The sequence below is a fragment of the Amblyomma americanum genome, chromosome 11 (assembly GCF_052857255.1).
Source record: "Amblyomma americanum isolate KBUSLIRL-KWMA chromosome 11, ASM5285725v1, whole genome shotgun sequence".
Classification (NCBI taxonomy): Eukaryota; Metazoa; Arthropoda; class Arachnida; order Ixodida; family Ixodidae; genus Amblyomma; species Amblyomma americanum.
In genome coordinates, this window is record NC_135507.1 from 1,034,979 (window position 1) to 1,062,330 (window position 27,352).

At 52.5% G+C, this 27,352-nt stretch overlaps 1 protein-coding gene and 1 pseudogene across 2 annotated transcripts; both read right to left on the reverse strand.

Moving 5' to 3' along the window:
- Positions 1 to 269: 269 nt before the first annotated feature.
- LOC144111443 (phospholipid phosphatase 1-like) lies at positions 270 to 27,101 on the reverse strand. 2 transcript variants are annotated; one of them, XM_077644742.1, is made up of 6 exons: positions 26,770 to 27,101; positions 26,094 to 26,167; positions 9,103 to 9,457; positions 7,131 to 7,245; positions 6,886 to 7,071; positions 270 to 2,140 (listed from the first exon to the last, which is right to left on the reverse strand). In XM_077644742.1, the coding sequence occupies exons 2-6, from the start codon at positions 26,140 to 26,142 to the stop codon at positions 2,087 to 2,089; spliced, it is 759 nt and encodes a 252-aa protein (XP_077500868.1). In that variant the 5' UTR covers positions 26,143 to 26,167; positions 26,770 to 27,101; the 3' UTR covers positions 270 to 2,086. The 2 variants fall into 2 exon arrangements, with proteins under 2 accessions (XP_077500868.1, XP_077500870.1); XM_077644744.1 differs by lacking the exon at positions 26,770 to 27,101 and having other exon boundaries at positions 26,094 to 26,258.
- LOC144111687 (5.8S ribosomal RNA) lies at positions 11,852 to 12,017 on the reverse strand (annotated as a pseudogene).
- Positions 27,102 to 27,352: the final 251 nt, after the last annotated feature.

Below are 27,352 nucleotides of genomic sequence, written 5' to 3' on the forward strand. Positions count from 1 at the left end.
TCCTTACTAACCGATCACAGCTCGTAGCTATTAACACCGAGGTCTCTACGCCAGTACCCGTGTCGTCCGGCGTTCCCCAGGGGTCTGTTCTGGCTTCCTGCATCGGCGTGCACATTAGGCTTTTTGCCGACGACTGCGTATTACAATGTCAAATCCAATCTTTTGAAGACCATTTAGCACTGAACAGCTCCTTGCAGGCGCTTTCAAAATGGTTGCAAAGGTTTCGACCTCGACAGCGGCCGTCGCTTCGAGAACAGAGAAGCACGCAATCTGACGCAATGTCGTGTTGTTCTTTTAATCCCATTCAGCGTACAAAAATACGGCCGCCAGCTTCGCCCAGCCGGCGTCACGCCAGCATCGAAATAGAAGCGGCCTTGGACGAAGAGGAAAAACACTTCGATCGAGGCAGAACCGCACCGCGAGAACAACACAGAAAACAACCACTGTATATGGAGAGAGCGACACTATGACGTCGCCCTGGCGGAAGAAGAAAAACTCCTCCGTCTGCAGACACGCACTCCGCGTCTCGCGTGTATGTATACACACACACATATACTCTTCGATGCACGTTTAGAAAAAGAGGACGGTTTGAGTTGTACACGCACCGCCAATTTCTCTCTCGTTGGAGGGGGGAAAAGGTGAGCAAGGAAAGGGGAGCCCGCTTTGTCTGGCGCGGCCCGATGACGTCACACGAGAGTTTCCCCCTGCGTGCTTGACACGAACAGCGCTGCCGTTCGAGGGTTCGAAGACACTGTCTGACGTGGTCGCTAAATAGAGGAGCACTTAGCTCTGCGCACGCCAGACCCATCACCGAGCTTCCGAACACTCACTTTATGCGAAAATTGTGAAACTTGTCCCGTGCACGCTGCAGCGGTGCTGTGCGCGGGACATGAGTGAACTAAAGGTGGCGATTCCCTGAAGAGCGGTTGTCTGCATCTGGCACCGAGGCACTGTGGTCCTCACGGACGAGTAGGAACAAGCAGGAGCCACCCATAGCGCCATCTGGCCGCAGGTGGAGAGAAGCGTTCGCACGCGCGTATAGTGCATTGCGGCTTTAGCCGACTAACTGAAAACGGCGTCTCCCTGCATGATGAGCAGTTGTGCGTACCATGAGTGGCGGCACACGTGGCTGGCACGGAGGCACCTTACTGTCGCGGGCGAGTAGCAGCCAACCGTGCGACGACCACTGGGGAGGAGAAATCTCAGCCGAGAGCGCGACAGCCTTCGCAGGCCGAGTGTTCGCGAAGCTCCGCGGTCGGTACGTACGTTTTAGTGCGCACGCCTGCGCGGCCCGCGGCGTCTACGGTGTGCCAGTCCGGCGATATCTATGCCACGTGGCCTGATCCCGGCTTCGAGGCTCGAGTGGCTCCTTTCCAGGCGCCGCCATGCTTGGAAGAAATACGGCCATCGTTGGCAGCTGCATGGAGCGGCGGCTGTTGTCCACAGCTTCCGCGTTTTTCTCTAGGGACTGCATGCGTACTTGCGCAACTTGCTGCTTCAAGGCGGTACAACAATCATTCCTTCCAGTTTCTTACCACTGAATCTGCGCATGTGCTACGCACAATATTAATACGCAATCAATAATACGGACGTTGCGAGGGGCGATTTCCGCGCCGGGCGCGAGAGGTAGCGGCCGCCACATCCGTTGGCGGGGTTGCGGTGAATCTATTCGAGGCTGTCGAACGACGCCCCCTGCCGAGATTCCCTTGACTAAGGCTGCTGTCTTTGTCAGGTGAAACGCAGTGCACGCTTCTATCACGCACGAGCGGACACTTGTGGGCACCCAGCTTCGTTGTCCACCACGCGGCGAGCAAACCGCGGCAAACCGGGCGCCACCTTGACGGGAACCCCGTGTGACGTCATCTGGCAGCCCTCGAGGTGAGCCCGGCCTATGCAGAGTGGTGGTACACATTGCTTCGTTGTTGGCGGCGCCCGTGTGTTTCCCTCCTGCTCAATTGGCTGTGTGAAAACATTTATATAGATGGAAGCCATTCTGGAGAAGCACGGACCGAGGCGCGTTTGGAATGTCGAACAACGGGGTAATTAAATAGACGCTGTACGTGACGCTGGTGCAGCTCTCTCTCTCTCATTGGGCTTTGGATTCGATTCGATGTCGGCTGCTCGAGACGAACCACCGGATCTGAAACGGAGAATAAAAACACAGGGAACAGTGAATGAGCGAAAGGGGCTGCATGTTCTATCGGAGAGAGCCTGAAGCCCCTTTCTGAATATGAGGCGTTCTCAGGCCATCCTTACTGCGAAGGACCTGTGGCGCCCAAAAATCACAGCAACAAAGGGGGAGTTTTCGCACACGGTCATCCGTACCATCATCGTCATCATCAGGAGCAGCAGCAGCCAGGGCAAAGGCCTCTCCCGTTTCTCTAGAATGAACCATATCCTTTGCCAGCTGCGGCCATGGCCGTAGGCCCGCAAGCTTGTTAGTCTCAACCGAACCACCTGCCGCGCTTGCCTTCTCTTGAAATTCACTCCGTTACCCGTACGAACAAAGGCCCAGTTCCACAGCGCTAAAAAAAAAAAAGACCAGCACACAGAAGACAAGGACAGGATGGACGCTGAATGCCATCTGCTTTAATTTCTTCGAAACAGAGTTTCTGCGCATGCGTCAAAATTGGCGCTGTAAGCACCCTCGAACACCTTCACACAGCCGGCAAGCATCTGACCGACACTTTAGATCACCCCTTCCCAGTCAAACATAGCAGACCGCCTCTGAAAAGGGACACTGAGAAGTCAGCCTTTTGATAAAACAAGATTCGCGTAATTCACGAGCGAGTGTGCCCTTGCTCCTGCCGAAGTTGGCGCGGGAAAACGAGCACAAGCGAGACAAAGACGAGCGCTACTCTCAACTGAAGGTTTATTCCGGACATATATGCTCGAATAAATAGGGAAACCAACAAGAACAAAACAAAAACTTGATGAACATCGCATGCTACCCCGTGAATCCCAATGATTTGGCCAAGAACAGAAACAGAGGCCGCATCCGTGTCCCGATGTGGTGTATCTGTTGGGTCTTTTCTGGAAATACTCTGGAACGGGAAATTTTTCGTACAGCGAACTGGTGTTTGTATCGGGTCTCACGTAGCCCCCACCCTTGGCAACATTTTTCTGGTTAAGGTCGATGGAGCCACAGAACAGAAATGAGGATGGATTATTTTGAAGGCACGTAGATGACTACTTAGTGTTGTCTTCTGACCACAACCAGCAACGACCGTCGTCAGTGAGCTGAAACTTTTTAAGGAGTACGACGCTGGTCTCAATTTCAGAGTAGAATTACCTCGAGATGGAAGGCTCCAGTTCCTAGATGTGCCCTTGCATTTTCGCCCCAAAGCATGTTTGTTGGGCATACCACCCTGGGGCCAAGAAAGCGTTGCTCGATTGTTCATCCGGCCATTCAAAAGCCATAAAGAACGGGCTAGCCACTTGCTGTCTGAAGGCGGCCATGCCCAAGTGTTGCTCACATGCAGCCAAGGAAAGCGGCGCGCGCCCCAGTTGAAGAGGATAAAAGAGAGCGGGCACCCTCAGCGTGGAGGTGTGGCAAGGACGGGTCGCGACCAAAACTCCGGGAAACAGAGCGTCCAAGTTTTGCCGTCATACCATACGTGCACAGGCTGGCACACGGACTCGAAAATGTAGCAGGGCGTTACAGCATTCCGACCGTGTTTTGCGCCCCTCGAAAGCTGGGAGCCATCTGCTCACAGGTGCGCAGCCGGATGGAAGAAGGGGGCGAAAGAATTAACGGCACGGAAAAGAAAACACGAATGCAGCATCAAACACAAAGCCCCGTTCGTTACCTGTGCCAGAGGGGCTGTGTACAAATTGCCCTTGTCGTGTGACGCACTATACATCGGCCAGACTGGACGATGCGTCAACGAAAGATTAGGAGAGCACCGAAGATTGCTCGGGGGAGATTCCCTCGATAATCTCCCTAAACATTGCCGCACGTGTAGCACGAACGGAATACGTCTACTTAGGGCAGGTAGTGACAGCTGATCCGGATCATGAGAGGGAGATAACTAGAATGATAAGAATGGGGTGGAGCGCATATGGCAAATTCTCGCAGATCATGAGTGGCAGTTTACCAATTTCCCTCAAGAGAAAAGTGTACAACAGCTGCATCTTACCGGTACTCACCTACAGGGCAGAAACGTGGAGGCTAACGAAAAGGGTTCATCTTAAGTTAAGGACAACGCAGCGAGCCATGGAAAGGAAAATGATAGGTGTAACATTAAGAGACCGGAAGCGGGCAGAGTGGGGTGCGGGAAGAAACGCGGGTTAATGACATCCTAGTGGAAATCAAGAGGAGGAAATGTGCTCGGGCAGGGCGTGTAATGCGAAGGCAAGATAACCGCTGGTCCTCGAGGGTAACCGAGTGTATTCCAAGAGAAGGCAAGCGTAGCACGGGGCGGCAGAAGGTTAGGTGGGCGGATGAGATTAGGACATGTGACAAAGGAGAGGGTTAAATGGAGACACGTGGGAGGGGCGTACGATGATGTACAAAATTTAGTCTGCCAGTCGTGCGGACTGTGAAACACTCGCTCCAGAGCCTCGAAGAATGCCTCCTTGCTTTGCGGTGTGAGTGGAAAGTGCCCCATGATAGCGGCCAGGGCGTGATGCAGAAGCTACAGTGCGGGGCCGTGTGCGCGCCATATATTCTTCCGGCTGTCGCAGCGGACGCAATGCGCTTTCAAGCCAACGAGAGAACGGGGGAAAGGAGGAGGATCAAACCGAAGGAGGCGCGCCGCGAGGGGCAGCGACCGGAACGGTTCCCGTGTGGGCTCACGAGAGTGCCGCATGTGCACACTGCGTCGCGGAGGCGGCTCATCCGCTGCGACCGAATGGGATTTCACCTCGCCGAGGGGCCGCCTCAGCCAGAGACGAACGAACAAGAGGTATACGATTAAAACGTCCTTCCATCGAGGCTGCTGCGCCGCTGTCGTGCAGCATACAGCACGTAGTACACGGCGCCTGGAACAAAAACGATTCGCAGCGAATAACGAATGTGGCGCCGTAGTGCGGACACGAAGAAAAGTTAACGGGCGCAGTTAGCCAGTGATAAAATGAAAGCCGGCGTGTAGCCTGCAGCATACAGAGGGCGACGCTGGTAGAGTTCCCGCGAAACGAGGAGATTAAAGCGAACACGCGCGCCGGAGGGTCGTCGTTGCATAAAGGGTGTCGGTTATTATATCTGCCCCGCTGGGTGCTGTAAAAGGGAGAGAAGGAGCACTGCGCGAGGCCATTAAACAATAAGGTAGCGGCGGCCCAAATACACGACACGGGCGCCTCTCTGCAGCCTGTTCGTACGAGGGAAGAGAAAAAGAGGGTCGCAGACGGGCGCGTTGAGGGATTTTCCCGAGTCGTGTCGCAGGAGTTGCCTGCAGTGCGTGTGTTTCCACAGAAGACCGGACACGATGGCTCGCGCTACGGCGTCGATTCGAAATCAATACGAAACCGCCTCCGCCGTTGGGAAACTGGGTGATCTACGATCGCCGTCAGACCGCAGTTCCGTCGGGACGGACGTGGTTGGGGCTTTGTCTGTGGTACTTGCCCCATCCTCAGGCACCCCCCCCCCCCCCCCCCTTTTTTTCCTTCTTACAGGAGGATAGGTTTTAAAAAGTCAGAGAGATCTTTCTGCTGACCCTCCCTCTCCCCTCGCAGCTGCCTGGCCTTTCCTTTCTTCGCCCTTCTTTCGTCTGCCCAATGGAGCGGGTTAGGACACTTTCGCCCTTCTAACAGCTCCAAAGAGAAGATAGGAGACTGTCCGACTTGTGCGCTTTCCTCCATTTGTCCGAGAACGGTTTCTTCTTACAGAGTGCAGTGGCACTCCATTTCTTGTAACATTTCCGATAATTTTCGTGCGTTTATTTTTCGCAGGCTACGTGCTCCCGGCGCTCCAGTTCTGGCTTCCCGAAAACGTGCGTTTTATTTTGCCGTTCTCTCGAGGACAGAGCTGCGCCGAAAAAGCTGACGGACGAGCAGAGAGAGACCCTCTCGGTTTACATATTCTGACCCGCGCACCCTCCCGCAAGAAGTGAGAAAGAAGTAAACGGCAGAAACGCGCGCGTTTGCGGTCTCGGAGTATATATAATAGGCCCGCCTACTTCGGAAGGAAATTCTAGGGTTTCCCGACGCCTCGCGCTTAAGAGTTGGGCGAAAAAGAAAGAAGGAGAAGAAAGGACGCGGCAGCAGTGGTGAGAAAATGGGGTTGGCGAAGAAAGAGAAAAAAAGGGCAGGATTCAATAGGGTGTATACCAGCAGCGCCGAGCAGTAAGCTTTCCAGGCGCCACCGGAGAGTAGTCTCCCCAATCCGCTTATAGACGAAACTTCCCTTTTCGCTCCCGGCGCTCCTTTATTTGACGAGGGAAAGTCGGCAGGACGGGATGTCGCCCACGAAGCGAGGGCGCAGAGAAAGAAAGAGCAGCGCAAGCCGCCGACGTCATGAAAAATGGCCTCCCCGGCCGCGGCAGTGACAGAGAAGCGAAGGGGGCGACGCTGATGGTGTTGGACGGAAGACAGAGCTGATACCGCCGCTGATGACCTCGGAGAGGGAGGCGTTGATTCCGACATCCGGGAAGATGACTTCGCTTGGTCCGCTACAAATTGGGAACTCGCTCCGCCCGAAGCAAGTTACAGGCGCATCTGTGGTCGCCATGGGCGAGCTCGCCGTCTTGCCACCGAGGCTTGTTCAGAGAGCAAGCTCTCTGCAGACGGCCATAGTGAAGGAGCCGCTTGGCTGCGGCGGCCACATTACCTTGCGGAAATGAGGCGACAAAAAAAAAGGGGGGGCAACTGCGAGACCGTTTGAAGAGCGCACTATGAGCACAAATACGCGTAGCATGCATATTAAACTGGCGCGTTCTAAATGCTTACGGTGGCCAGTCCTCCGAGCAGCCCGAGCAGTGCCCCCGTGACCACGTCGACCGGGTGGTGCCTGCGGTCGTAGATGCGCGACGCTGCGCATGCGCAAGCCAGCAGGAAGAGGCCCAGCTGCAGGAGTCGGCAGCCGGCCCGCGACCACCGGGACGCCAGCGACGGCAGCCGCACGGTGCAGTACGCCTGCGGGAAGGGGCCCCGTGTCTTGCACGTGCACGACCGACTGCGCGTGCAGCACTCACCGCGACGAAGGTGAAGAGGTAGAAGCCCAGCGCCGAGTGGCCGGACGGGAAGGACTTGTACATGTCGACCAGCGTCCAGGCTTCCTCGTTGGCGCACTGGTACTGCGTCACCAGGCTGCAGGGAGGCACATCAGACTGTTGCACATGGGCACGGCTCTGGCCTCCATCGAAATGCGTGCGCCGCACCGGCGACCTTAATTGGGTGCAGTGCCGGTGGTCATCTCTCTGGCACGTCCCTACTGCTCAGCAACTCTGTGGGGTGGACACTGACTTACAGACGGAGTGTGTTAATCACCCTCATTTTCGCACCTCGAATCAAACCCTATTCCTACACGAAAATGCAGTTGGCTCAAAGATGAATGAATACAGCGCAAGGAAACCAACGGATGTATTATTTTAGAGCGGTGCCACCGTTAATTGTTGATTTAAAGCCTCTTTCAACGCTTAGGACCACGTGCACTGAACGACCTCGGCATACATGCATATCGTGCACCTAATGACGTCGTGTGCTGTTGTGCGTCTAGAGTGTCCAAGCGGCGTTTCTGGCACGGATATTCTTCCGGTTCCAGGAGAGATTCCCCATGAGGACTCCCTTTCCATCTGTCACCGCACTATGCGCGCCGTTCAACACCGCCCGACGGCCTCGGCGCGCCAGCCACACCGTGCATTCTGCCGGAAGGCTGCATGGGTGTTCTTCGAACGCTTGCACACCTTCGCTCATAACCTCAGTTTGCTGCGAGCTGCTTGAGCACATTCTCGGCCCGAGCCGTCAGTGGTTAGGGCGCTCGACTACTGATCCGGAGTTCCCGGGTTCGAACCCGGCCGCGGCGTTTTTATGGAGGAAAAACGCCAAGGCGCCCGTGTGCTGTGCGATGTCAGTGCACGTTAAAGATCCCCAGGTGGTCGAAATTATTCCGGAGCCCTGCACTACGGCACCTCTCCCTTCCTTTCTTCTTTCACTCTCTCCTTTATCCCTTCTCTTACGGCGCGGTTCAGGTGTCCAACGATATATGAGACAGATACTGCGCCATTTCCTTTCCCCCCCAAAACCAATTATTATTATTATGAACCAATCGAGACATCACGAGCTTTTATGCGAGACACAGCTTTGCGAGTTGGTCACAGACCTCCGCTGCCCCGGTCTCTCGTTATCTGTGGACATGGTATTATCTTTGCAGATTTCTCCGACGCCGTTGGCCATGTATGACTCATAAACGACGAGCACTGAAAATCCGTAACTCGATGATGAAGCAACACGATGCCTTCAAGAATCGCAAACCAATCGTTTTCAGGTGGCTAAACTGAATGGCAATGCTTCCAGCCCTAACCGTGTCATGCGGGGTGTGTCTCAAGGTTCAGCAGTGGGCCCGCTTTCATTTTATAAGCATTAATTATCAATTCAGCAGCGCACATTTTTGCCTACGACTGCGCAAACTGCAGAAATATAGCTAGTCCTAACAGCGTCATAACTTTGAAACCTGAGCTTAACAAGCTAACACAGAATGGTTCCTCAGAGGGCAATGCAAATTAACAGAGAAAAGACGGAACATTTCAAGTTATCCGCTGTTCACGACCGAATACATACATAATAAATGATAGCACAGTAGAGTCGGTTCAACAGATTAACGTCTTCTTAAACTCCATAGTTTAACTAGGGCAGACCATATGGAACACATGCCACCAAGAACGCCATAGAAACTTGGCTTTCTGAAATGACGCTTCTCTGTGGCAGACTTGAAGCGTAGTACAATACTACGCTAGCATGCGTCTTGCCCAGGAGCACGCACCAATCATTTGGGATCCCTACCAAATGGCTTGAAGCCGTGAAGAACATTCATCTTTCATCCTACTCGCGCTTCGTCTCTGAAGGAAACATGCGACCACTCTGAAAAATGGCTATTATATGCTATCGTTTGTTTTTTTCGCGCACCGCGTGTGTCGTCACGGCAATGAGCGGAGCCAGTCTTCTTACCCCTGCGAGCAGTCGAGCTTGTCCCAGTCGGGCCGGCACGAGTCGAGGAAGTGTGGCCGGGGCTTGGTGACGAGCGACTTGACCACCTCGATGGCCAGCGAGACCAGCTCGAGGCCGAGCACGTAGTGGCGCAGCGCCGAGCGGACCAGCGGCCAGGGGACGGGGCCGCCCGCCCAGCGCTCGACGAGCAGCAGCAGCGGTCCGGGCACCACGATCACCAGCGCCAGGATCTGCGCCAGCGTGACGGTGTCCCCCCGGAACGGGTGCCGGATGTGCGGGTCGTCGCAGCGGAAGCCCGGCAGCTGCTTGGGCATCAGGGCGCCGCGCATGGACGCCACGCACAGCGCCAGCAGACCTGCGCATGACACGCATCACCATATGGGACGATGTACGTCATCGAGCATGCGTGCAGATGACGAAACGTACGTAACGAGCAAAGAATCGTGACTCGACAGTCATTGTACAAAGCATGCGCAGTCATGTCTATTCATAGTCGTCCTGCAACGTTGCATGGTCGACTCCGCACGTAAGCCGCCTCGAGTGTCGCTGCCCAATTTCGGAGCCCATGCAGCTGTCGGGTATTCATTAGCCGCCCGAAAGCCGTGCATCCCCCTCACCAATGTGCGTGCACAACCTGGAGGCATCGATCGACCGAGTACTCGGTATACGCATGTCAGCCCACCCTTCACGTAATGCCTCCTTCCGAAAGCGGGCTCGGAACAGCAGCTTGCACTGCAACCGCCTACAGCTCTACAGATCTGGATGACACAGAACAGGCCATATCCACGTGACGGAAAGCGTGACCTCAAAAGCGAAAGTGCTTCGAAGGAAGCACTCGCACAAATGGTAACAGTCGCCGAAACCAAGGAACGAAGGGTTTTTTTAAATTAAATTTAAATTTGTAGTGTTCGTCAATGGGAGCTTAATAGGGTAATTATGATAAAGATAATATACTAGCAAATAGAAGAAAAAAATTGGCGGTGGTTTAGCTCTGGTTAAACCTGGATTGACGCGATAGCTACAGCTGGCCGAGTGGAACTTGCTCAGTTGAAATGCAAAGTCAGTCCGCTCCGTTTCGCTGGGCGTTCCTTCTTCATCTTCGTCCCACTTAACACCGTGCGCATGCGCACAGCTGTGGCAGCTCGGTTTCGCCGGTGCACCGCGCCGCCGGCAGCAGCAGCTCCTCGGCGCCACGTGGCTGGTCACGTGACCAAAAACGTGATCAGCCATGGCGCCGCCCGCAGCTGCATCCACACCACATGACCAACCACGTGACAGCGTGGCGGCGCCGCCACGCTCAAGGCTCAAAATGCTACCGCAATGTAGCTCTCGCTACATAGACGATCCCATCCACCGGTGGGATCCGCACCCACGACCTCCGAATTTCGCGTCAGGTGCTATGCCCACTGAGCTACGGCTGTGCAATCTTCTGCTTTCTGGGGCATTTATGTGTAGTGTAACCGAACCTTGAGGGCGTTCAGCAGCGCCACCCTCGTCCATAGCGCGGATGTAGTACGTCCTGTATTACCGCCAGTGCCTCGTGGGAACGTGGTGGAACGGTGAGGGCGGAGGCTGTAGTGTGAAAACCATGTTATTCTACATATGATATCAAGAGTGCCAGAAACGAGCCCTTCTTTTCCCTTAATTGCCTTGTCTGCTGAATAGGCACAGAGCTAATACCACACTCACCGCCTACCATATCCGAGTCATTCATAGCTAAATTCGAGACACTCCCAAGGAGCCGAGAAATGCATATTCGTAACGGGAGGGAGTGGCACAGTGGACGAGCCCACCAAGGGAAACTACTGATACTTAACCAGGGAAGGCAGTTTCAACATGGGAAGACGACCGAAGCCCTGCATGTGGAACACCGCGCAGGATCTTGTCCGCGCCCCCAACTAAAGGTATGGGCGCCCAGAGAAAGAGGAAGGCTCACCTTTTGGCAAAAGCTTTCGAACAGGGCTTGAGGAAATCATCACTCTTAGTTCGTGGATAGGTCACTAATGTGCAGACACGTTATTCAGGAACACGGCCACTGACGAATGAAGCTGACATCGGAGTTGTCGCCGACGAAGACGCTCAGCATCCCTCCATATTCGCGGACTCACAAGAAGCCTCGACATAAACGTAAGACTAGCGCTTAGGACATGGAGAAGGACGAGCGCTGAAACCTCTCGTCCTGTCTGTTTTCTATGTCCATGTCTTACGTTTATAATGATGCACAACCAACTAGCCCTGCTTTGGAAGCCTCAACGGTCACAGCGTGCATGCTGCAGTCGATCAGGCTGGGATGCTGTAGGTAAGATGTCCGATGGCCAACTGGCAAGGTTGGCCACATAAGTACGCCTTATGTTCCTGACTCGTGCGTTGGCCGGTGTCAATCCTAAAGTTGGTATCCAAGCTTGGGCAGACTTAGGTGTGGTTGGCCACAGCACGTTGATCAGATGTTTTGTCCGCTCGAGTATACATATTCGTAGCAGGCGAAAGCTTCGACAATGCAAAGTTATTCAGGCCACACGAACATGCTTGCAAGCGAAACAGCAAACGCGCTCGCACGTGAAAAGAATTCCATTCAACATGAAAAGATGTTCAAAGCGCTGCCGCCATGCCTAAACTGTACTTGACAATTCGCCTGGGAGAGCAGGGACTCTGCCCATGGCACGTAACCTTATGGTTCAGCACACAGCCACTTTCAAAATTTGGCAACCCTCATTCTCAGCAGGACTGCCGGGAACAAAACCATTAGAAGGAACACTTTCCCTGCCTTCGGACATGTGTGGGTGGCTGACTGACAGACGCAGCCAAGGGCGCAATGTGCGTTCCAAGAATCAGTGCTCAGTGTGTCCTGCAATTCACACCAAGTCTCGCAGCTGGCTGCGTTCTTCATCGACCCGAGTGGTCCACCACTTAGAGTAAAAAAAATTAGCAGCCCAGCTAGTTTTATTCAAGTACGTAGACCATTTACAACAGCACCAAGACGGATCAGGTATCCTGGGCGTATACGGTCTCCCGTAACGCAAAAGGTTGTCGGCTGCTGTCCGGAAGCCCCATGTGGCACTGCCTGGAGTCGTGGGCTCATGAAAAATGCGTCATCGGTTGCCATCGCTGCTTGGCAAAATAGCCACAGCCGCTTAGATCGACCCTGGCTGACGTGCTCGGTGATCTGTGCACAAACCACGCAGTGTGGTTTCACATTATCGCCCTGTTTTCCTCACGAGTGCAGTTTGCTAATTTTTTTTTTTACGAATATTGTACATCACCGTAACAAGTGCTCCTCAATAACAAAGAGCGTGATATCGTACCGGATTTTCCTGTGTCGCACGGCTAGCTCAAATCGTTCATGATACAGCTTGTTCACATGGATAAAGGATTTTCTGTTTATTGCGTATCTCTCGATTTTAGAAGGAGATTTCACGTTGTACCTCATGATTAGAAAAAATTTCATTATACAAAATTAACGGTAAAACAATAGCGCGGACTAAATCATACCTTCATTTAAGAAAACAAAGGCTGTGGTTGCCGGCCAAATTTCTGACGAAGCTGTTATTACCTCAGGTGTCCGCCAGGGGTCAGTTCTGGAGCCTCAGTTATTTCTAATGTTCATAAATGAGATTTTTGCTGGCATATAGCCTTCTTTGAGGCTATTTGCTGATGACTGTCTTATACAGAACTGTTGCCAATGCTGCTGACTTTACGATGTCACCTTGACAGGATTGCTGAGTGGCGGGGAAAATGAGGCGTGAATATTAACCTCCAGAAAAGTGTCCACATGTGTTTTACTAAGAAAAAGTCACCCCATAATTTTCACATTAGCATTAGTACTGTGAATTTATTGCCCCTCAACGAATGCAGATATCTCGGGGTATATTTATCCAGGGACCTGTGTTGCAACCGGCATGCTGACCACGTACATAACTGCAAAAGCAAGGCGTGTCTTGGGCTTTCTGCGCAGAGATACCAAGTGTGTGCCCTTAAAAAATAGAGAATTGCTACTAACGAAAGGACTATACTAGAGTACGGTATGAGACCCTCTGATGTTGATAAATTAGAAAAGGTTCACATTTTGACTGTCCGCCTCGTTTTGAGCAACTATACCAGGAATTTCAGTGTATCATCAGCGAAGAGCTCGTTAGGATGGGACGCATCTCAGAAATGCAGCTATACCTACTTAGGCTTGAATTCTTCCATAACGTTTTTCATTGCAAAACCGGCACTGACCGGTATTTGTTTCCGCCAGACTACATTTCGGCAAGAAGGGACCACATTTCAAAGTAAATGAACAGATTTACTAAAAATGTAATTTTTTTTCCGAAAACAATAAATTAGTGGAATAAGTTCGTGTCCAAAACGGTGAACGAAGACTTTGTCTCCCTGCTCCGATGCTTTATTTTTTTTTTTACGATTTGAAATTATGCTGCATTTGTGTTCTCCGCAGTGTGGTGTGTTCTTGTACCTGCGACTTTGTTGCACTGGTTATGTATTAGTTCTCTCCCCCGTAATGTCAATTGGCGCTGTGGGTAAAGTGATAAGTAAAATAAATATTTGAGAGCAACTGCACCATAAAAAAAAACGTGTGATTAAGCGGCCCCTCGTCCTGCGCGGATCGATCTTTTGGCCGTGGTTAGCGTCGACGCCAGCGTAGACGGACGCTCGTCTCGACTGAAGTCTGTGGGCTCCAAGTAGGTCTGAATGCAAGCTGTGGTGCAGCCGTTGAGGGAGAGGCGAAAGCGTTCCATGCCACGAAGGCAGAACAAAGAATTGTAAGAGCAGAGTGTGCAAGTGATCGGCAGCGTTCTTCTGCCTCGGTAGCATATTCCACCCCAAGCCGCGCTGTCAGCCCACATTCGAGGGCAAGTAGCGGGAGATGGCTGCTGCGTCGACGGGATTCTCGCCACGTCTCCCCCAGCGCAGATTTGACTGTACACGCTACGATTGGCCTACATCATCCTTTGGCAGCATTCGTCTAGCTCTCCCTTTCACTGTCGCTCCTCCCAAGGCTCACTTCTCCGTCCCACTGCTGGCATTTCAGTCGCAAATCTATCACGAAATGCTGCTTCATAATTGTATCGTATGCGCCTCTTCTATCCTTGCCGTGGTCATCAGTGAACGGCCACAGCGCGAGATCGCTTTAAAAAAAAAGAGAAAAATTGCAGACCTATCGACGGGTGGTCATAAATGTTATCTCTCTCTGCAGGCAAAGCAGACAATACCAATCGGCGTCCGAGCACAGGACGCACACTTGCGCCGCGTTGATCACGCGGCCGCTGTGCAAACACGGGCCCCGATGCTCTCGGGACGCTAATCCTCGCTAGTCCCCGACTGTGCCCCGGGCTGCGCTCTAATCCGGATAATTACGCACAATTGCCGGCTCCATTAGGCGCCTCCGTGCCCTATACTTGCACGAGCTTCGCGTGCATGTAGGAGAAGGCTGCAGCAAGAAAATTAAGGCGAAAAGAAAGAAGGAAGGAAAGAAAGGGGGTAGGAATGAAGAACATAAAAAGAAAGAAGGAAAGAAAAACGAAAGAGGAAGGAAGGCAAAGAAGACACGAAAGGAATAAACAATTACTGAAGAAAAGAAATGAGGAAAGGAAAGTGGTGAGATGTGCTCTGACTGATTTTACTCATCTATACTGATCTTCAGTGATTAAAATTAAACACAAAGTAATCGATACATACCCAAAGGCAGTTGTCACGCTAAGGCGGTCCTTCCCCCCCCCCCCCCCCGGGGGGGGGGGGGGGGGGGAGGGAGGGGGCATTCCCTCTCGGCCATATACACGCTGAGCAACACCTCGTGTGAGAAATGAAGCAGCGCGCACTAAACTCCGTTCACACTTGAGAGTCATGTACGCATGCAGATGATGCCAACGTATTTTTTTACCAGAGAAACTGCGCACTGTTCAGAAAACCCCGTTAATCATTATTTAATGCAATTATCTAAATGGCTTCAGAGAAACTGCTTGAGTTCAAATATGAATAAAACAAAGTACTTAATTTTTAGCACCAATTAATAAACATGACTGCAATTCGGTTGACATTAGTTTTTAAAGACGCCAGCTGGTGCAGGTTGCCGAACAAAAATTTTTGGGTGTTTGGTTCCTCCCATGGAACAGACAAGTTAAATCAATTGAGTCTGTCTCGCACAATAGGCTGCATTTATAAGGCACAACACCTAAAACCCAAACGCTTAAAACAGGCGCTGTACTATTCATTGCTTTACTCCAGAGTAATCTTTATTCGGGAAACGACAACACGCTCGAACTGCTACAAACTTAATGTATTACAAAAGCAAATGTTACGCATACGGGAAGACTGCACAGCAAATAAGCAGTCTCTTAAACGCAACCATTATTTGTCAAATATAATACGATACGTGCCACTGTGGAAGAAGTAGAAGCGCCTGCATTCGTATACGGAAAGAAGATGGCTGTCTCTCGCTCGGACCGCTTAGGGAGCGCCGCAGTTTTGCGTCTCTTCTCCGGAGGTTCCCCTTCGAACTTCTCGTGACAATATGTCAAGTGCTGACCAAGTGTACTTTTTCAAATTACTGCAGTGGATCCACAGGTACAGGCTACATGTTTCTCCAGTACATGGTTCATGCTCGTACAGCTTTAGAAACCCAAAGCGGAAAACACCCAAAGTAACTACGGCAGGCAAGCATTACCTTTTCAAATGACGAGTGTTTTGAAGAGAAAAGATATGCAGATAGACTTCAATAAAGGTGCAAAAAACCTTCAAGAAATACCGTAAAAAGTTTCTTGTAAACAGCAGTAATAAATTTTCTTTAATGTAATTTTTGCGAAAAGCGCATCTATGTTGTCTCGTGCATTGCTCTTGTAATATCTTGACCTGATCTACTGTCTGTGGAAATCATGATCGCGCCCGATAGCGTAGAAAGTGATAGTTCCGAACTGACGTGCGATGGTTGCATTGATTTGATGTTGTAGACAATGTTTGCAATGTAACATTCAGTCTCCACAGTTGTTCTTATCGTCCTCTTGTATAGAAAGGGAGAATGTTTGTAATGAGGTATTATTCCGAGATTAACTAGTCTCTTATTGTATTCATTCCCACTACCTGATCTTAGATGCCTGCTTGACCGCACTTTGTTATGCTATTTGTGCTGTATATTGCGCAACGGGGGCGGGGCCCCTGTCAGGTGCCCTGTCGCCTTAGGCCTCGGCCCCCTCTTGGAGTGTGGCCAAGGAAACAATAAAGATTCTTTACTGTTACGTTTTTCCTTCACACACACACACACGCGCGCACACACACAGACGCGCGCACACGCACGCACACACACGATTTTTTCTAAATTTGTGCTGTTGATCAATGGAGGTCATTAGTGAATACTCGAAGATAGTTTATTACAAAACGAGAAGAAAAACTGCCACACGCATGTCGCCGAAGCTCTACCATTTTATGTATATATAGGAAGCCAGCATTCAACGAACCCAAAGAAGTTTAGGCAGTCTCTGAAAGATAGTACGCACACTCTTGAAACGCAAATGTGCGAGCAGAATCGAGTCGGTTGTGGCACTACGAGTATACGGCAACCCTCCACAATTGGCTATGTCGCGCAGCACGGCAGACGCGCAACCGATGTGGCCAGCGTGTGGGAGAGAGAGAGAAAGTGAAGGTGGACGAGACAGGCGGCAGAGATGCGAAACGAAGAACGACGGAAGGGATGAAAGAAAGAGGAGAAAATGAGCGAAATAATAAATGTCGATGGAAGGGAACAAATGTTGAACGAAGAAAGGTACACACGACACATCGCCATTTTTCGGCCGCACAGTAGGGAAGGGTATTTCCTCCTGCGAACACAACCGTGGTGTTCCCGTGATGAATGTGTTGCCTCATCGGCGACGCGCAGACGGAGCCCACCAGTTCCGCCTCCTGCAAGCAGTGAAAGCGGCAGGCTGCTGCTGCTGCCCACTCCGGGTCTTACGTCACGGCGGTGAATCAGGGGCGAGTGTGTTGCTATTAACCCACCCGCAAGGGCGCACAATCGGGAGATACCTCCTTATCTCCGGCCGGATAACTTGGCTCGCCGCCCGGGCAGAACGGGGCAAAGCGGTCTCGCCGAACAGCTGCCAGCAAGAAGGAGGTGGACTACGAACGGAGTGGAAGCGGCTTGACGTGTGTGCCACTGCCCTGCTGTCTGTCTAGGGCGCCGAGCTTTTTGCGCTGTGCCGCACTGAGCAAAGGCAGCCGAAGAGTGGAATGGATTTCCCTCTGCTGCAACCTGCGTGTGTTCGCAATTGTCGGTCCACACCGGAGGAGGAGGAACCCCGCAGCGCTTCTTCACGCTCTAGTGGGAAGGGTTGGCCGGCGATGAACTGCTCGATGCTCAATTGCGAACACCTTTGATGGGCGGGATTGACTGCGCCTCGCGTGCATCAGGAAGGTCTGCACGTGCGACTGTGGTCAGCCACTCGAAGGAACGGTGGCCCAGCCTCGCGCCATGCCTCCGGCGTGGTCATCACCACCCAGCGGCGGCAGTCTCTCCCCAACCTGGCTTCGTTTCCCCGCTTTCTGCCGACCGGACGGGCAGCTCCGAAGAAATGCTGCCCATTGCGTAAGCCCGCCATGGCGAGCTCGTGGCCTTGGTTCCCGCATCGCTCGCTTATTTGGACCTTGTTGCGAGAATGAAGGAGGGGGGGCAGCCCCGCAAGAAAGAAAAACCCCCGTGGGAGGAGGACGATCGACTGAGTCGCGGCGATAGATGAAAGGGATATCGGAATGAGACCTTGACGCGTGCGCTGACGTGGCTTGTTTTTACTTAACGGACTGAGTTCACAGCTGAGCAGGGCGTTTGCAGGAGGGAAAAAACCAACGCCGACGGCGCCGTTAGATGAGGGTACGTGGACCCGATGGCCGACAGCGGGTGCCCAACAAGCTGTCACAAAAATGCAATTAAAACTGCACGGCCCCCCTCCGGAGACACGCGAAGAAAAGCAAACGAACGAAAACACGTCCTTCGACGCCAATCCGTCGCTGTGGCTTTCTCTTTGGTCCTGTCCTGTAGTCCTTCGTGTGAGCATAGCGGAATGCGAGATGAGTTCGACGGCCGCGGTCGGTGGTCCCATCGTTGCACGGCTACTCGCAGTCCTCCCGGCAGAGTCTGCCGCTTTGGACGCCGGCGAATTCCGTCCCCGACGCGTTTCATCCACGACGCTTGACTGCGAGAAAGCTATATCCTTAACTTCTTTTTACAGCCAATACAGCTGACAAGAAAACAAAAAGTAAGGAGCCAGCCCGCCACGTGATACGAGAGAATGGCGCCGCCATAAAAACATCCCAGACACGCATTCACCGTGCACTTAATCAACCCAGTGTAGGAACTGCCAGAGCAGGGTCGAGCACTGAGGCCTCGAAATGACGAACACTACAACGGCACATGGCAGCGTTCAATGAAGGCAGATCAGAAGCAAAATAATAATCGCAGCTCGACATGCGGGTCCTCAACTGCGATGCTCCACTAGGAGAATTTTAGGGGAAAAGTTTAGCGGAAAAGCACACTTCGTGGGTTTGCACGAAACGTTAGGAACCGAAATTGTCTCATTCTTTTTTTGTTCCAAAATTTTTTCTGCGCACTTCTGCGGAGAAAAAGCGCAAAAATACAGGGAGCTTTTAGACTAATTAGAGAATTTTCGATTGCGCCATGAAACACCGCTGCAGAAATGCTTCGCCCCCGAATGAAGCCCCTGTGTCTTGTCCATCGTCTGCTGCTTCCACCTTTTCTTTCAAGCTCACCCGGATAACCTGATACCCTCCAACCCTTGCCTGGATTGTTATCCAAATTAGCTCTTTGTTGCACGTACAAAAATATACGCGAAACTCCGGCGCGCGAACCGCACGATACACTTCTGTATTTAAAAAAACATGAAATTCTGAGGGCACTTAAGCCTGCTTACGTGCAGGAATGCGAAAGCGTGTGTTCTGAGGAAAGGAAACTGTGCAGTAGCTCTCACATCTCGACGCCTCGGTGGACACCTCAACCGCGCCTTAAAGCATGCAACTGAAGGTGCATATGTCATAGGTTTGAATGCCTGTCGCAAGCTAGCTTCCAACTTGACTAAAACATGTGAGCTGTATGCAGAGAAAAATGCTATGACACCATTCGGAACGATGTACGGCGAACGGTTCCTCAAGATTTTGTTTGGCACGAATGCAGTCGCGAATATTATGTATATAGTGCCAGGGTCAGCCAGTGAAGACATCGGTGGGATTTCATTTGCACCTTCATGGATTAGGGGGTGGGGAGGTGGGTGGAGACTTGGTACGACATCATATTACATCGTTGTCACGTGACTAGGCCTGACGTCAAATTACGTCATTGTCACACGAATTGGTGGGACGTCACAGTACACCGTTGTCACGTGAACTTGGTATGACACATTGTATAGCTGTCAAGTGACTTTGTCACACTCGTATGATGTCATCCGAATTGAACTAGTTATTCTTGGCGTTACCTAATTACATTAATTAGGTATCGCGATTAGCGTGATTTAATTGATGATGCGACGTCATCTCATCTTCATCACATGAGCTCGTGACGGTGCCGTTTCTTGCGGACATGACCGTGAAAGTGAGCCATGCAATGCTTTCGCATACACAAGTGCTACGTTCTAAGAATCGGGCAATGCAGGCTTTACGGCGGAGCAATATTATAACGAGTGCAGTGGTTTCACCCCTGCGAAACGCCTCCTCCGGTTACGGCAATCGACGCAGGCAGCACCGTGAACTCGTGCGCTGCTTGCTCATGGCGACAGACAGGCGGCTGCACGCATATATGCGTCTAGTTAGAAGACCATTCGTGCGTCACCCAAGTGGAAAAGCGCAACATGATCTAACCGCTGCGCTTAGTATTCATTCCGTCGACATTACCGAGCGAGGCCCCTACGTATCGCTATCCACCTTACATAGTCTTTGGCTAAAAGCCGGCCTGCCGACTGTCTTTTGCGGGCGGCACATGCAGGAGCCGTTCTCTGCGAGCCAAAATGGCTGCGTAATAATTCGTTAATTCAAATCACGCGACTGCACTACGAGGAAGAGGTGGTGGAGGCCAAGAAAAGTTTCCAGTGACGTCAAGAAGGTAGTAGTGCTGGCACCGTCGCGATCCCGCCAATGATAGGCACGCAGTTCGCCACAGGAGAAATCAATTGGCCCGAGAGTTGGAACGCGTCCTATATGTGCGAACACATCTTCCCGCCGTGCACAGCCTCCTCCGCGCTGCTCACACAATGGTGCTGCGCTCTGACTGGACGGCTGCGACTCCATGCGCCCCGGTTTTGAGACGTTCACAGCATCGCAGCTGATCGGTCCACACAAGCGGTGCTGGCGAAGAGGATGTTTACGAAGCTCGTCTCGCACGCGCTTCGGCTGTCTGTCTGTTCCGAGACAAGTGAAACGTCGGCACCAATTTGTTCTTGGCTGACTTTTTTGGGGGCATACGCAGAGCTCTTCAGTCGTCAAAATATAGGCACCTCCTTGGGAACGTTCCTGGAAGTCCCGTTTCATTCGTTCATCAAACCCTTAATTCAGATACAATAAGTGAGCTCTCCTCCTCGTGATCCCCTTTCTCCGAGTTCTGAGCAGCCCCACCATGTTGGAATAAATGGCCTGGAAGCTAACCTTAAAACGTTATCAGCGCCCAGCATCCCGATCGAGGCACACATGGCGGGTGAAATTTTCTCCAGGTGCTCGGGGTAGAAATCCGTTCATATAATGCACAGCGGGATACGCACAGTGTTCGAAAGACGAGTGACAAGTGTGGCGCATGTTCGGAGCGGATCCTTCGTGAGTGTTTCCGAGCGTGTTGCACGGCCACAGCATCTGAACGCTGACCAAATGCAAGAGCTTCCGGCACAACAGTGGCCGACTGCTGCGCTCGACAAGTCATGCCATCGTTCACCCGCAGTTGCGAGGGGCAGGCTTGTGGCAGCCATCGCTGGCAGCATGTGCCGCAAAAGGGGAAATTAGGGTGAGTGGAGAACGTGCCGCTGATGTTGGAAGAGAAGCTGAAGCCAGAAACAATGGCTGTCATATGTATACCTTGCATTCACAAAGTATCCCGTCACCTGAAAGAAGAAGACAGCCTCTCGCTCCAGTCATATTCTCGGCCCCGACGAAAGAGCTGCCCAGAGAACCACGAGATTGCAAGATGCGCGATAAACGAGCAAGAGAAGGCGTAGTGCATCTGGCGCCCCTATTATCCCGCTATGTCGGTCAAAGTGGCAAACGCATAAATGACATTCTGGTCGAACATTACTGCGAGGCAGTAATGGACACGTGGCAGATCATTGCGGTTCGTGCGAAGGGTGCAGTCCCACGTTCAATGGTTGGCGCCTTTTGTGCTCGCGCAGGAATCGGCTGACCCGAGAGATTGTCGAGGCGAGGGAAATACTTGGGCATGGCCCTGGAGTGCACCATCAGTAGCTTTACTGGATGAAGAAGCGGAATTCCTGGATGGGAAGCCGACATGACAGAGTCGCATTCGGTTTTCGGCACCTATGGCATTAGGTCATCCAGGATTGTGAAAGCATACAGTATATTCCTAGCGGTCGCAATGAAACCCAGTTGAAGTTTGCGCCTGCGTGTGTCCCTTTTCGTGTCCCGGCTTGTGCGCGCGCAGTTATTTAAGAAGAAAAAGCCAGCTGCTCCTCTGGAGTGTGGAATGAATTGGAGGAGGAGGCAAGCTTCCCTCCTCCAATTACGTGTGTCCGCGTTGTATGCAATCTGGCAAAGCCGTGCGATAACATGACTCGGCACGCATCGCTCCCTCCCTCCCACAGGCAGGGCCAGCCGAGACATCACACGGCGCATTCTCCAAGCACACCGCGCACGGTCTGCGCTTCCAGCTCAGGTAAAACTCAGACCGGGCGCATCGTGGGCGTAATCGTCGCCCATGCAGAGGATCGCACCTAACCGGGCTACGTCTCTCCCACTGACAAGCTAATTCCTCAGCTTGCCTGATTGCACATCTCCGACCAAAAGTGTTCACTTTAAGCCAACGTTTCGAAGCAGACTCGGCTCCTTGTGATGCGAAAGGCGCGGGGGAGGGGGGCAAATCTGTCAACATGTTTAGTTTTCAGCTCGCCTCGTTGCGCTCGCACTTTAGGCTTCCGCCCTCTTCGTTCGGCCGAAGGCAGAGCGCTCATCAGCCCGGAAGCGAGGGCCGGTCGACGGAGGCGGCATGCTGTGTCTCTTCCTTCCCCGGATGGAAACGACATGAAAGCAGGCTGCGCCGGCGGCCCGAACGGTGGCTGCACCTTCTGGGGTGAACATTCAATGCGGGCTCAGTCACAGCCCCAACTTCAATCCCAGCTGGCGCATTCGTTAACTATTTATTATGAATCTGTCTCAACGGCAGGCGTGGGAAACAAATGCTTAATTCCCTCGTAGTTTCCCTCAATAGCCAGGAACTTAGCCGAGCGTTCCGTCCATCGTTAGGGAGGTGCAATTCTGAGAGTGCACTTGGCTTCTTCGCTGCTACCTACACCCCACATCCCGCCTCCGGACGAGCGCATCCACTTGTGCAAGCTGAGAGACCGCGGCTCTGTGCCACGTGCAGAGTCGGGGGTTGCTTCGGGATGCCACTGCAGGGTCGCGGCTGTGGCAGCCGACGGTCAGGGCCAAGTTTCCTTGCGGTGCCGATTCCAGCCGAAGCCACATTTCGAGACACCGTGGCGCACGTACGACGAAGCTGGGTGCACGCTGACATGTAAGGACCACACACAACCTTCCTATGTAAACGGCATACGCAATCCTCTGATCGTGCCGCCGCGGTGGCTAAGTGGTTATGGCGCTCGGCTGCTGACCCGAAAGACGCGGGTTCGATCCCAGTCGCGTCGGTCGAATTTCGATGGAGGCGAAGTTCCAGGGGCCCGTGTACTGCGCGATGTCAGTGCACGTTAAAGAACCCCAGGTGGTCGAAATTTCCGGAGCCCTTCACTGCGGCGTCCCTCGTAGCCCGAGTCGCTTTGGGGCGTTAAACCCCCATAGACCATAATCTTCTGAGCATACGAGAGGTCCCCAGTGGACGCTCATGCGGAATATCACCACATAAAGGGTCGCGTGAAATACCGTTGCACTGCCGGTTGGCCAACGGTGCATACTTCCAAGAACACACAGATGGAGCTCCTTATTTGAGAGATGTCATCAGGGAGGTCCCCACATATGGAAGATCGATTCGTAAAAGACCACCCGAAAAATCCCCACGAGGCAAAGGCCACTGGTGTTGCTTTGCAAGATGCCACGTGGAAGATCACTAGGTAGCTCTCTATTTTAGTGACCACGCGGAGGCTGCCTAATTGTTGCATGCGAGCTCCCTAAATGGACGATCATGTGGAAGATAATTACATAAATCAGTCCAATATATCGCAAAGCATATCACTGCGCCCTTATCGTTGTCACAACAGCGATAAATTCACAGTCTTATCTGGGGCGATTTACGGATCGCTCACGGAGCGGGTGGTCATGAGCGGTGGGGCGGGGTGGTTACATTTGAATCATATGTTTCATGGACTTTTTTTCGTCGAAAAAAATGCATGGCTTTCTTATCTAAAACATATCGCTTGAGGTTGGAGGGCGTGTTTGTGTGAGGGGAAGGGGTCGTCCTCCTGTTGATAGTGCAACTACTGTCAAGCTAACGAAGGCGAACATTCTCTGAAATCTGCGAATCGTTAGCCTGGTATGCAGTGAGCGTTCGCTTTGACTCGAGAAAATAAATTTTATCCCGTCGCGGTTGTTTTCTCGGTGAAGACCGAATTTGGACATTTACCCTTACCTCATGACTGTATATAGGGAGTAAAAAAAAAACAAACAACCAGAGCATTCCTAATCGACGGCCCAAGAAGATAAGCTTTCCCACGTGAGTGACACATGCGATTGCTTCACAAGAAGCGACGTTAGTATGCGCCACTGACTGTCCAAAGCCTGCTCTGTTGCGGAGATAAGCGTCCACATAGGGAGTGTGCATGTTGCCTTTCGGCACAGTGAATGTGGCATACGCGGTGGTGGCGAGCTTTGAGTGACAGGAAGGGCCACAGAACACACCAGCGAGGAACAGTGCGGTCTTTGCACGGAGGCAGAAAGGGTGACAGTTGAAAGAAAAGCAAAGCTGAGCACGCATGCGCTCAAAGCGTGCAGTCAGGTAGGCTTATAACAGAAGAGTAAAAAGAGCAACTTCCTGAGTGTGTCCATCTGGCGAACCCATTCCAGAAAGGTAGACGTACTAAAAACACGTAAGAGGCGCCTGAGCTGTGCTCGGGTCAGATGAATTCATTAGGGAGCAGGACGTGACAGCCGTCACGGAAGGGAAAAGTCAATGTATCGCTCAGCAAATGCAGCGCCGGCTATAGCGTTTAGGCTTACCGGGTAAGAAGGCCACCGTAGAGCAAAGCCTGTTATGCCGCGAGCTGTCGCTTCGGCAGCTCGCGGAATGTGGTCGATATTTTATTTTCGCATTTGCTGCCAATGACGGTACAGCTAGGAAGCGCTCCGAAAACGCTCGTGCTAAATAAGGGGGCAGGTCGACAGACGCCGAGTGGTCGCTACCCTCGGCTGAGACGGTTACTGAAAAAGGCCTCCAAAAACAGAAACAAAAAATCGCGCGAATAAAGCATGTATGTGTGTACCTCTGGAGACGAACGCGCAGGAAAGCGTACGCCACCAGCACCGCGTATTCATACCAACCTATATAGTAGCTACACGTTGCAGCCACATCCGCACGCGCAGTTGGCCCAATGTACTATCGCAACCGGCAACTGCTGCCTTGTTATCATTCACTTCTGTCCCGTACAAAACGCTGCTTTTTGGTGTGGAGAACGACGACGAAAACAATCATGGCCAAGCTAGCAAAACTTCAAAATAGGCCGATTAAAATAATTTATGATAATCCTCCGACATACAACTCCGACCTTTTGCAGAAAAAGTTTGCTTCGGTAGCGGTATCCAATCTATACAAACATCGGCTGTGTAAAACTTTTCGGAGCCAACAGAAAGAAGCAACAAACTTACTGTCACACTTGGCAAGTTTAAGAGCCAACAGTGATTATTATCGAACACGGTATGCTCAATTCTGGCCTGTGCCCTGTTTACGGACTAATTAAGGTGCGGGAATGTTCTGTACAACACTTCCTAAAACGCTGAAATTTTTCGAGGAAACAGGAATGAACACTCAAAATTTGTCATTAGGTAAACTGGAGCAGTTGTTTTCGCAAAGTTTCTTTCTTTCTCGTCATTTGTAGAAATACTTGCATGGTTAATGGCGACTGAGCCTAAAATCCATTTGTTCGTGCTTTGCTGATAATGTAGTGATGTCTGTGTTACCGAATGAGCGCCTGAATAATTGCGGCATTCGAGTTTATTTCTCTTCAACTACCGTGGAAGAGGTGCTTAATACTTCTCTGTACAAAATATGCACCGATGCTAAGCTGTTGCAAAGGGGATGAGAGCTGGTCAAAAGCAGCTTTTTCTTCTATGTACGACACATGGAAATGAGCCGAAATTCAAATTCATACTTTATAACACCATGCGAAAGATGCAGCACACACACAAGCGGCCGCCGTGATGCGCTCTGTTCGAAGGGTGACGGTTTTATGCGATACCATATATCGCCACAGGACCCGCGCAGGTGTCGACTGTTAATTACAGCTGATCGCTGTAAGCGCGAACTAGATCGCAGTCACCCTTTACGCAACTGCCGTAGGTGTCACCGTGACCAAAATCAACGTGGGTATTATCTGCGCGTTTTAGCGAGGTTAAATGGCAAACTGCAGTCAGGCGGAAATTTGGGCGAGTTGGTAAGTGTTCATTTTCGCTCACAGCGCAACACGAACGGGACGAACGGAAGTCCTTCGTCTTGTGTCCCGTTCGTGTTGCGCTGTGAGCGAAAATAAACTGCAGTCCATTCGAAAGCTTCCGCTATTAGCAGCGAGATGCCGCGGCCAAGCAGAACGCAGCAAGCACGAAACCCCTGCAAGACAACTTACCGAGGATGAGGGCGTACGTGAAGACCCTCTTCATGATGCCGGTCGGCATGGCTCGGTGACCAGTCCACGCAGATCTGCAGCGGCAAAATAAGCACACGAGCTGGAGCTACAGCGAGCGGCTGCGGCGCCGTTTCGATACTCGTCTGCTACGCTCCCCGCGTCGTCTGCTTCGAAAGATGCAACACGCCGTAGCGCCCTCTAAGCAGCGCGCGCGCAGACAAACCCTCCCTCACGCACAGCAGCGAAACACCGATATGTGCATTTTTTTTCTTTCCCCCTTCCAACCATCGCACCCGAGCAGCTACAAGTGCTACGAGGATGTTGTAGGTTATCGCCAATGAAACGTTGGGAACGAGCCGCTGCGTGACGCACGCTCTTTCAAGGTACAGGCTTACTGCAAAACCTCCATCGCCTCACGAGGAAGGATACAAGCGGCCGACGAATTCGTGACGCGACCGATTGCTGCCCCGAACGACGGCTGCGCTTTCGGATGTGTGTGCGGAAATTCTTCCGAAAAGCAGCGTCCAAGCCTCGGTTAAGGGGGTCGAGCGCGGTCTCCGATTCCCCCATCGTCATTGGACAGCGGGGAAACCCAGCAGTTCGTGGGCGAACAGAGAGCGGGCAAAGGGGGTGGGGCGGGGAAGCACGCCATCTCTCAATCACCACCTGTACTCACCGTCAGCTGCCTGCGCTACGAACCGGCTGCGCTGCACAGGGCTGCCACAGCAGCTTCCGTCGCCGCCGATGCGGTCAACGCACCGCTGCTGTCCGCTCCAGTCATGGACTCTCGACGACGGCTGGCAAGGGTGGCGACTGCGTTCGCGCCTTTGTCGTCGCTCGAGGTCGAAGAAACAGTCCACCCGAAAACCCTGTTTCCTTTTCTCGTTCGTGGGTTTCGTCTGGCACGCAGCGACCGCTCTCACGCGGCACGGCTCGGGAGGAGGGGCAGGAGGGGCGAGGAGTACGCTACTGACGCTCCGTCCACTCTCGGACTCGCCGGCCATCTTCAGCTCGCTTCTCAAACGTAACGGCGACGTCCTCATGACGTCATTGTGACGCACATTGCCTGTCGTCGACGGCCGGCCGGCGCGTGGGGCAGCCTCCACTGCCGCATTTGTGCTATTTGCCGCACGGAGCGGCTGTGCTAGGCGCGTCGGGGAGCTGTGCGTTTTGTGTTTATTGGACGGCAGGCGGCGGGAAGGATCTGTCACTCCGCTCGGGAACCAATCTCGCGCTAATGTTGCCCCCGGAGTTGCGGC